The following is a 12,500-nucleotide window of genomic DNA, read 5'->3' on the forward strand; positions in this document are numbered from 1 at the left end:
TCAGGCTAGAGGCCCTTGAGTGAGTCATTTATGAATTATGCACACATAAAAAACATCTTTCAAGATATTGCCTGCTTGATAACGATTGTGCCTATTTTCAACTGTTTATCTACTCAACTGAGGCATCCATGCTTTTTTTTCTGTTTACATTACTTTGCCATTGCCATACTGTTTTCCATTACTTACTTGTAAGTCTGTTCTACTAGTGTTCTCTTTCCTGTGTCTACTGTAATTTCATTTTAGTTAAAGTTGGTATTCCTGTGTCTTTTGTGAATAATTACTCTATACTTTATTTCTGTTTCTGTTCTCTTCCCTTCTTTTGCAGGCTATAACCAACCTTCGAAGCCAACCCTTACGGACCAGAAAGAGGTATCTGATGGATAAAAATGCTCTTTTACTATCCAAGACATTCTGGTGCATGGATTCTCTCTAAGGTTTTGACTTCCCTTGTTTTAATTTAGTGGATACTTCCACCTGGGATATCAAAACTGATCATTACAACCCCCAGACAAAGTCTCACACAGAAAAAGAACATTTTTCCTCAGTCGGCTCAATTTTAAATGATAAAATATTGTACCGGTATATTTTGAGTTATCAACAATCCTCCCATGAACCATCATCTACCTATGTAAACATGTTTTCCTTAATTTCCTCTACTTGTTTATTTAACCCTTAAAATACCATATATAGCTATTGTTGTTTGGAGGCATAATTGTACCCAAGACGAAAAGACATGACTATTTTTCACTATTTTGCTTACATAAAAGTCATGGCACCTGAAAGTATTTCCAATGTTTAGAAGTCTCTGGGATGTTGTCTAAATCCTCCTAGTTGCTAATAAACATAAATAACTAATCATATCTCTTTAAAGTTTCACATAAAGCTACCCTGGGTGTATTAGTATCCAAAAAACAAAACAGAATGACTGAGGAAGAAATCAAGGGATATTCTCATTGAATTAATAAATGAGCAGTGGCAGTAACAAAGAGTAACTGAGAATTAATCTAAAATATTTGCTAATAATGGTATTCCAAGAAGCCCGTATTATTGTTTTCTTTTTTACTAATCTGAATTCACTTCTATAAAATGTTGGTAAATATGATAATGAACAAAATAAATAATTCACTTCTAGAAAATGTTGGTAAATATGATAATGAACGAAATAAATAAGATATTGCAAACAGTAATACTGGAAGTTATAAAATATATATAGTATATTAACCTTTTTGGTCTTGTAGAAGTTACAGCAAATACTAAGCTGTTCCCTCACTAACTCAGATAGACTTGGATATTTTCTTATACTTTTTCTGCCCTTATGCAGCTGCACTATGACATGTTAGTAGACATAGTATAGCATATAAGAGAAATAGCTAAACAAAAAAGATTTGTGGTGAAAGACCTGTTCAACACAATACCTTTCTACCATTGTTGGTTTTTAGTGTTGGGAGTACAGATTGCTCAAAACAATTACATACTTTAGGGGTTAAGTTTAGATTTGAGATTATAATTTCAAATTAGGGAAATATAAAACAAACAAATAAATAACACAATAAATACAAACAGGCTATGCACTATAGCCAATTACTATGACTCACATCACTGTGTAGCATTCAAAAAAGAATTCATTCTAAAATGAATTATAAAAGGGGAAAATATCACAAACTCTCATAATGTGATATATGACTTTTTTTCTCTTAGCAAGTAGCTAATCATATAAACCAAATGTAAACATCCCTAATCCTTTGGATTCATAAATTTTTCATTTCTAAAATCCCAGGGTCTGTTACAAAGAACTTCAAATCTAGCCCAAAGCGTGCACACATGCACGCACATTCTTTCTAATGTAAATCTTACACATAGGGCTCTCAAACTGCACTTCATCCCTACTTTTTCTCTTTAGTTCTGTTGTTAACCTGGTGATGCCAAAAGTGCATGTATACATGCAATGTCCATAGCTGCTTTTATTTACAAAGACAGCTCCAAAAGCACTGATTCACCCAGAAGTTATTTACTATGCTCTCTTGACTGCACTTGTTTGCTAAATCTTCAATATTTTATCAGAATAATATTTAATTCTATCACATTTATTACTGTTCATAACATGATAAGAAGAATGATAAAAATAATAAAAATGTCATCAAAGATAATCATATTTTTTCCTGAAAACGTCAAGGAATGAGATAAGACTAGTGATTGACTTCTTAGTGAGAAAGTACTTGTAAAGCCACCTTTGCATAAACATTTCAGAAAAAAAGGGAAAAAAAGAAAGAAAGAAAGAAAGAAAAAAAAAAAAACACATACATACATATAGAAACAAAATACTAATATAAATAATTAAATAACACAGACACACAAAGTCAAACACAGAGTCACACAGAGTCACACAGAGTCACACAGAGTCACAGAGTCACACAGAGTCAGTCTCTCTCTCTCTTTCTCTCTCTCTCTCTCTGTCTCTCTCTCTCTCTCTCTCTCTCTCTCTCTCTCTCTCTCTCTCTCTCTCTCTCTCTCTCTCTCTCTCTCTCTCTCTCTCTCTCTCTCTCACACACACACACACACACACACACACACACACACACACACACACACACACACAGAGAGAGAGAGAGAGAGAGAGAGAGAGAGAGAGAGAGAGAGAGAGAGAGAGAGAGAGAGAGAGAGAGAGAGAGAGAGAGAGAGAGAATGATGCCAGGGTGCATCAATACACTGCTTCAGCTCCCAGCCAGCATTCCTAAGATGTCATCCCATAAGCTGGGAGCTCAATTCAAAATGTGATTAGACAATACTGAAATTTTGCTATTATGAGACAGGACAATACCTGGTCTGAATGGGTTGATACTTCAGAAAAAAAAATCCATGTTCTTTCTTACAAAATATTACCAATTATCCTTCAGTGTTAAATCGCAACAAAAATACACACAACATCCTTATCATCAAGCACTAGAAAACAGCAATAGTGCTGTCTATCAAATACCTTATGCCAGTTATTCTGTTCATAGTATGACTGCTATCACTGACTATTATTACTGATCTGCTAGTTACCTCATAACTTTTTTAAAAAGCTGAACTAACTAAATAGCTTCCAAACAAATAGCCCAATAACAATCTTGAAAACATACTCTGAAATAGAGACAATATAATCTTTCAATGAAGACCTCTGTCACGCTTCCTTGGTCTCGCTTTTGCACTATCTCATTCTAGTATTTCTAGTCAGGACAGTTATCAAGAGGACCAATGCAACATTCACTCACTCTCATGCACAACATGCAAACACACATTTGCAAAGTCCTTATCAATGTTAAAGACTGTTAAAACATAATACTGTGATATTTGAGGGCTCCTGCACCACTGGCCAACTGTCCTATATGTCGCCAAGTTTTAGCCTAGTATCTTGGATTCAAATATCTGAAATTGGTCTTAAACAAGCACTTAGTGATTTTCATTGCTCCTTTACAAAATTTATTATATATCAAATGCAACAATTACTGGTATCCTTCTAACTTTAAGTTTTTATTTGTGTAAGATTCTATATCTTAAGTAATCAAATGTGGCTCTGTATCTATATAAAAATCACTGACTGCTTATTTTTGGTAGCATTTTGAGAGTACTCATATAGTAAGAGAAATTTCCAAAGAACTAAATGACATTCACCTCACACCTGCTCAGCAGATCATATTTTTTTAATAATCATAACACATTATGTTATGACTCTGAAGGGAGCTTTAAAGTTTTTCCAGTTATTCATGTCTTGAGGGAAGGTAATCGTTTCTTAATTTGTTTAACATTTCAATAAGTGCTAATCAAAGGAAAATGTCATACTATACTTACATAGAAACAGATCTCAAAAGTAATAAAACTGTTTTCATGAATGTAGATAGCTTTCATAGGAAATATTGTTGCATTTACTTTCAACTCAAAAAGCTACACTCTGACCCATATGACAGAAAATGTGAAAATATACTATCATTTTGATACTTCACTAAAAGTCAAAATAGGAAATGCTCTTCACTTTGATGGAAATTACAACACATGAAACATTTTACTCTCTAAGATCATGTGCACAAAAAATATGCAACAAAATGTGTTCACACCTTGGAATCCATATTCACTGCCTGCCACAAAATGGAATCTTAAAAAAAAAAATCCATACAAGTGAAGAATCAAAATAATACCAATCTTTCTCATAAAAATTACTGCCATATAAAAACTGATGCAACTGCTAAAAGATCCTAATCATGCACAACATATACACTCAATAATTCAGAAAAAATATCTGCATGCCAAGCTTATTCACAAAGCCATAAATACTTAATTACCTGAGTCTTTCATATGCTTAAGAAGCTGGAAAAGACCTAAGGTAAAATATAATATATGAACAGTAAGTACTACTTTCTTTGGTTGACCCCTTCATATGTCCATTAGATAAAAAAAAAAAAATCCAGTTTTCAACACATTAGCTTACATTTTCTGGGATAACTACTGAATCCATTATATTTATTTGGTTTATAAGCAACATAAAATGTTGACAAAATTACAACTTTGCAGAGTTGAAAACTGGTGAATGTGGCTTTGTGAGGCTGTGCTGCTGCATTACCTGCCATGCTAATGAGTAACTGGTGGAAGTGCTCTAGTTCAGGAGAGAGGGAGTCCACACAGGCAGTGGCATGCACCGGGGGACCTCCTCCACCAACCTGCGCCGCGTCTCTCCTTGGGGACACTGCTCCCCCTTCCACTGCTGGGGCAACGGGAGCCTCAGAGCCCCCCCCTGATCCCCCTGGCCCCACACCAACCACTGCTTGACTACTACCACCACCAGAGCCTATTGTCTGGCTCCCACTGGCTGGTGTCTTTGATATTGTGATGCCAAATTTGACTGTCTGAGGCCCAACCTTCTGTGGTTTAACCTCTACACTGATTGGTGTTCCAGGTTCTACTGACACACCTTGGCCCCCAGCCCCTACACGTGTCACCAAGTCTTTCTTTGGGGGAACTGCTGGTTTGTTTGGGGGTATAGGGGGTGCTGCCAATGGTTTGTTTGAGGGTACAGGTGGTGGTGGTCCCCCAGGCTGAGTAGATCTGGCTGGGGGGGGTGGCTTCTTGGTCACCGTCATTGTTTGTGGAGGGACCTGCTGTTGTTGCTGACCATTGGATGCTGATGAAGCAGATGTGGCTGTTGAGGTGGGAGCATTTGTGGTGACATGGAAGGTCACCTTTCCCCCATGGGTTGTGGTGATGACCTTCGTGCCAGGTGATGCAGAAACATTGACCCGTGGAGTCACTTGCACCACTTGAGCTTGGCCTCGAACGTCTCCAGGCCCAGTAACCCGTACCAATCCACGCTCCACAGTGCCTGCTACTCCACTTTGTGCATTGGTGGTACCCTCACCTTCACCACTGCCTGTCCATCCACCCTCACTTTCACTTACGCTGAAAATAAAAAAATAAATGTCAAAATAGATGAGTGTACTTAAATCTAGGGTAGACTTATAATCAATGTCGAAGCAAGGCCAATCAATGTTTCACATTTCCAAAAAATTCAAAAAATAGAAATATGAAATGCTCACTTCTCAACTCCAAATATACACAGCACAGCAAAATATCTTTAAATGGGAAAAATATTCAAAATACTGTAAGAGAAAATCAAGGAGAAAAACAACAGGTAAACTTAAATCTGTTACGAGCAATACATGGGTGAGTTACTCTCCATGAATGAAGCCACATAGAAGATAAAATGACAACATACCCTGGCTATAGTCTTGTGTCTGCTGCTGGCTGCCGGGACATAACTCAGGTCAATACTCAGTGATACTCGGACAACAGGTGATCAGTGCTCAGCAACACCCACACAAATGCAGTCATGATCAAGACTCAAGTGATAGTCATGCAGGCTTGCATCAACACTCTACTGTATACTCTTGAGACACTTTCTGGTCAGAATTGGGTGTTACTCAAGTACAAAAGGAGTCAATAGAAGACCTTATTTCATAAGACAAAACATACTTACAAACATACACACAAGCACACACTCAGCCATACATATTCTGATACAAATTACACATCTTAAATATATTCCACTCTACTTACCTCACTCACTATGTAACTGCTCCACTTTACAATAACCTATAACATCCTTGCAAAACTGCTACTAAACTTCACCTATAACATTTGATAAAGCACTCACACACATGCTTAAAAAATCTAAATGGTGATTAAAGCATTATGAAAAGTACATGAGAACACATGATAGTGAGTGAAAGATTCTGTTCACCAGCCAAGCTGACAACAAAGTTTTTACAGATGATGATTGGTCACCTATTAACAGGCAGTCCTCCCTAACAGTTCCAAGACTGAGAGAAAATACAACAAGATCTATAGGGGGTCAACTCTAACGTGTTACTAGCCTTAGGGCTGGGTTCCATGTTATGAATAATCTTGCACCAAAAAATCATAAATGAAAATCAATTTTATCCTCTCATGACTGGATTTCCCTATGCCATACTGAGACACATGCCAGGGATCTGACACCGTCATCTGCTTGAGCGAAATATTAGTAGTGCAGAAAACATGTATCTACCCTGCTCTCTATACTTTTGGCTGTATCTTATATAACTGTTTATGAAATGAAGTTAAAAAGAGGCTTTTGGCCTGCTTTTGAATGGTTTATCCACACTGACCATGGCCAGTCCCAGTTCCAAACAAGTAAATAAAAGTTTACCCTGCACATCTTAGAGCAGACTCGATCTTGCATGGCCTGATAAGATGGCACCTGGCATTAGTGGCTGTTACACCATGATGTGATGTGAACGCATCGGGCCTGAGTGGGTTACAGAACAAAAGGGGTACAAAGAATATAAACTTCAACATAACTTTCATCTTATTTTTTCTATCAAGCTTTCAATACTTTGTTTAAAAATGTGGATTGACAATCTTCTAGCCTCTAGTTGCCATGGAAATTGAATATGTAATATGAGGCCAATAAAACCTCATAAGTACATTTTGTGATGTTGGTTGAAACCGTTATACCTACCACTATATTCATCAATCCCTTTTCTGTTAAGCTAATCAAGTGGATTCTGTAGTCCTTACAACATGGTTGACATTCCTATTATCTAAAAAGGTATTATACATTCATCTTGACTGTTTCCTGTGCAAGATTCATCATACACAATACTCTTCACTGTTCCTCCAAACACTTGATAACTGGCCAAAGAAAGTAAATTGGAGTTTGCAATCCAGTCCCACTTTTCCTATCATTCCTATCTTTCCTTCATCCAAACACTACCCTATCCTTCTTCTTAGGATAATGTGGAGGGCCAATTCATACCATTCCTTGTTAACCCATTAGCCACGGTACATTTTCAAGATGAAAATATTATTTTCGGGATGTTTTCAAAATCGGCGCTCAGGCGAGTCCGGCACCCTGCCAGCACACTGCCCGCCACGGGAGACAAAGTCAGAGCACAAGCTCCAATTTAGTGTTGCACCAGTGTGAGACCCAGTAATGTTTACTTTTCCAGGTGTCTCATATGTATGACACCAGTCGTAAGTGGGTTAATCTCCTTCATAGGTCAACAGTCTCTGCATTATCTGCACATGGTGAGCCAAATTGAACTGTTTTGTTAATCCTTTGAGTACTATTTGCAGATACATCAAAATAAAGCCTTCTTAACCCACCCGCGACGGGGTACATTTTATAGCCAAAATTAAAAAAATCCGGGAAGCTACAAAATCGGCGGGCGGAGCTTCCCCGGAGTCTGTCCGCTCGCCCGGCCGCCCGCCGCTTTTGCCGCGGAGCACGGCTCCGAGACAGCATCGCACTGGCGGGCAGCCCGAAACTGTTTATTTTTTCCCTGTGTCTCATATATGTGACACCCGGGACGAATGGGTTAAGTAACAGCATGTCATTCAAGTTTGCCATTCCATGGAAAAATACTCAAGATGCCAAACACTTAAAAAATCAACTGCAACAACTCGAAAGGTTGAGGAATTGTTAGCTTACTACATTATGTAGTTAAGAGTTAACTCTGTCTATATTTTTTACTTCAAGATGAACCCATGTTTTGTAGGAGAGTTCTTTTTAAGTGCATAGTAAAGAAAAACTAATAGAATGCCTATAATATTCCTCAGCTTTGATATTTTCGACATTAAGAAACTTTCAATATGTTTTTCTGTTTCTTTTACATGGTCACTGGCACTGCATGGTCCTTGGGCTCTATATCATGTAACCATAGTAGAATCACAATAGCTCAATATTCCATCAGCCTAAAACTATTGTGGTGATATCCTTAAATAAACACCCTTATTCTTTATTCATTATATGAAATTTCCCTTCAATGGACAGAAATTAAAATGTCCTTCATATAACTTCATTAATCTATTTAACTTGCCAAGTTAGTCTATGACTAACCCGATGGTGACAGGTTTTACCTATGGAATTTCATGCCACATGTCGGGTACCATACACAGTTAGTCTCGAGTAAAAAAAAATCAAGCACACATAACAAATTTTCTCCTACTCTCCATGATTTTGGCATGTCTGAGTTGCCAATATATTACCACCTGATTTTTTATTCTAGCTATCTATCTTTTGAAACAAGCATATTTCAACTCAATATAAGTACAGAGTTCTTTTATTATATTTTCATGAAGCTTATCTCCTTCCTATGGACATTATAGTATAAGTATAGCTGTTACAAAGCTTTGTTGTTCTGTTTGATATACAAGCTTCTTCTGCCTAAAAGCTATCTACATGGACTTTTAATCAATTTGTCTATAGAATGCTTTTTAGTGAATGGCCCCCTTTAGGTTCCCTGGTTGAAAGTTGAATGGCATGGCTGCTCAGGAAATGGTCTGGGATAATGGGCACCTTCAGGAATGTGCCAAGTTCAGTCACAAACCAGAGTACTTTCTGCTCAGGAGGAACCTAGTTGAATCCCACTACCTGTGCCAAATTTGGACTGAATTGCCAGTGCGAATCAGTCTGTCACATCATGGGCACAACTTCACATCTTTTATTTTTTTCTAGAGATGTTCTAGATATCATATGGCTATCATGATTCAAAGAAGACATAGTGGCTTCTATCCACATAAATAAAAAACTTTTTACTGTACAAACATAAAAAAATTAACCTTAAATACTTGTCAATGGCAATAGGATACAGATTTTCAAATGATAATATATAAATAACCCAGCCCTGACTAGTGTGCTGTGTTAAAAGGAGCTGTTTACTATATAATAATTATCAAAACTTGGCACTGACTTTGGGCATTTCATACTGTTCTATTTATGTTATTTAAAAGGATTCAAAGTTTACAAATATATGCTTTACACTTGGATGCCATTTTCCTATGAGCTAAAATTAATCTAAAAAGAGTAAAGCCTTTACAACTGCATAGTAAACTATTCATTTATAAACATACTTACTGATCAATCACATTTTTACAGCCATTCATTCTTAGTGAGAAAAAAAAAAAATTATATACACTGCAAACAATGTGCCATCACAAACACACAATGCAAGTCACCCGTAAGTCTTGTCAGAACAATGAACAGAGGAGTTACCATGTAATGCAAAATGACTTCTACAGAATTTTTTAAAAGGAATTAATGATTCAGATGCATTACATCATTGAGAAGCCACTGGCAGACCATGTGGGTTGTAATTGAGAGGGATGAACGAGTATTGTGGCAGATGTTAGAGAAGTACAAAAAATTAAATAAAAAATAAAAAAAAAACACTGGGAATAGACAGGGGACCTGTGGGCACTTACAGGTTTCACAGATTTCTATCCCACATAGTGCTAAATGGGATGATTTTTAGCGACTGTTTGTATAGCCCAAAACAAGGTCATCTATTGCCATACATCAGACTTTTAGTGTAGTCATCTCTTTAACTTGTCTGATATTTGGCAATAAAAGATTGCTGCTTGATATATACAATCAACCACATAAACCCCCATAAAAACTACTTAATTGAACTTACCTATAACTTTTAGCCGCAGTAGTAACAGTTCGAGTAACTTCTGACGTAGATACACTATACATAACTGGTCGGACACCAACTCCAGGCTGGACTCCACGAGCGATACCAGTAGCTACAAAATATACCTTAATTGTAAAAAGAATGTAATGTAGAAATAATCTGGAAGAAAATCTTTCTAGTTATTAATAATAAAAAACACCATTAAACTCATTCACTATAAGTAAAACTTCCAGTAAAGTTTGGTGAGGACAGGTGGAATTAGTGCACAGTACTCTGCACCTTGGTGATTGTCTGGCTCTCAGGTGAACTCACAAGCTGTTATCCTGGCCACTGGGAAACAGACTCATGATGCAACTAGGTATCAACCAGCATCTAGGATTTTTCCCGATGATGCGATGTGGCACCATCCTTTGTGAAAAGGTCAATAAGTTTTTATACATTTAATAAGTAAATGTTTATGTATGAAGTCCATATGTTAAGCAGAGTAAGGACATGCTGCTTGTGCATTTAGACATTAAAACTGTCCTCCACTTACAAATTAATAAACTTCTTACTGCAATCACTTAGAAAGCAGCTCTGAAACTACTTCAACCCCATATAGAAATGGTAAGTATCACTAGATAATAACATCAAGAAGTATAAATCTTTTGGCATAAACATTGAACATCCATCTATAAGAATATTAAGAACAAATTCTATTTTGTCTACAATTTAAATACTAATTATTACATTTTTCATTTTTGCTATGAAAAAGTAAATTAGGTACAAATACCTTTTGGGAATGCATAACAGCATTCTGAATAGTCTTAGTAAAGCTTTAAAGGAGTTCTTTTAGTCACGCTTTCTGATGAAATAGAGTAGACAATAATTCTTAGTTCAATGATGAAACATATACAAAAAAAAATATATATATATATATTTTCATGCCCCATTAGATAATGAATTCTATTTTTATAGAGTTTTCTTATTCATAAGTTTTAAGAAAGTCCACTTTAATCTAAAAAAAAATATATATATATATATATATATATATATATATATATATATATATATATATATATATATATATATATATTCATATATGTTTCTACTGATGTCCCAGTTGGCCTTTTCACCAGATCCTGTCAATGTGCTAATTGCTGGATTGGTCTTGGGTAACCTCCTGTCATAAGTATGAGTAATAGCTTGGAGTTGTTGAACTTTTAAAATTATAACCACTTTAAATTTTGACTATTTTACAAAACTATGATAATTCTTTTACATTTTGACATTTATGACCTTAAAATTAGCTTAAACCTTATAGAGCTATTTTACACTTTTGAGGAGTCATCACAACTATGATCCTTGACATGAAATTAGCACCTCATATTTCAAAGGTAACTATGTGTAATATCAGGTATCTATCTACTCATGAAAGGATCTCTTCCCACCATGCCAAACCATGCAACAGGTGAGTTAGATTTCAACATTTTAGTTCTCTCTCTTGCTTGTTCCTCTTGCTCTCTCTCTCTGTATATCTCTATCTTTCGTTTCCCCTTTTTCTTCTTTGTTTCTTTTTTCTTTTTCTTTTTCTTCTTATTATTATCATTATCATCTATATTATCATTATCATTATCATCATCATTATTGTCTTTATTTTTTCTTCCTTTCTTTTTTGCCATTTTTACTGTCTTGCAATTTCTCTATATTTCTATATTTCTCATGAGCTTCGAGGGAAGGCCTGAGAGAGAGTGTAAGCTGCCTTATGCTTTGGTGGCGACTTGCTTTATCAAACTTTCTTTTCGTTTTCCATCCCTCCTTTTGTGGGAATCACTTGCCTGTACATTACAATATTAATTTGACTATATAATCCTAGCATGAATACAACAAACCTGTTCAATTTTGAAATTATAGAAGCACAACTGTAAAATAATTGGAGTGTGAGAATTATTGAAACCACTGAATCTTTCCCACACCCTAAAAAGGGGGCTAGGGGGAGCTGGTCACTGGGTGGTTATAATTTTCAAGGAGGTTTATATGTATGTAAACACATGCACATAGGGTTTTAATAATTCTCATTTCATAGGACTAAACCCATTTTTATGTAAAGGAAAAATCATTAGTTACCCCAGATCAAATAATTTCTTTAATGATAAAAAAAAAGAGAAAGGCCATTAGACATGGGGAACCAGTATAGACTTGGCTTCAGTCTTTTGTGTGCATCATATTTGAAAATAAATGAATAAAAATCATCAGACACCTAGGTGGGGTTGGTTATCTACCTATCTATAGCACCTATAGCCTATAGTAGCCTTCTCAGATTGCATTTTTTTACCAGAAATACAAGAAAAAGGTGAAATGGCTGTTTCAACTGTTTGCGAAGACAGTGCATAAGACTCATTTTCAAAATTTCAAAAAGTTTTTAGTTTAGAGCTTGTATCATCATGTATTATCATCTTCGGCATAAAATAATTGATATCTCGCTTATCTTTCTAAAGTTAAAAAATTTGGATCAGAGATGCCCTTCATATTGAAGTG

General features: G+C 36.0%; 1 protein-coding gene across 1 annotated transcript in view; it reads right to left on the minus strand.

Annotated features, from left to right (window-relative positions):
- Window positions 1–12,500, minus strand: part of Naus (cortactin binding protein N-terminal like nausicaa) — a gene marked incomplete in the record, with an annotated part of 125,930 nt that overhangs the window by 48,914 nt on the left and 64,516 nt on the right. Inside the window, 2 exon segments of the mRNA XM_070143020.1 lie at window positions 4,595–5,427; window positions 9,984–10,095. Coding sequence (XP_069999121.1) covers window positions 4,595–5,427; window positions 9,984–10,095 — 945 coding nt within the window.

The sequence above is a fragment of the Penaeus vannamei genome, chromosome 3 (genome assembly GCF_042767895.1).
Source record: "Penaeus vannamei isolate JL-2024 chromosome 3, ASM4276789v1, whole genome shotgun sequence".
NCBI lineage: Eukaryota > Metazoa > Arthropoda > Malacostraca > Decapoda > Penaeidae > Penaeus > Penaeus vannamei.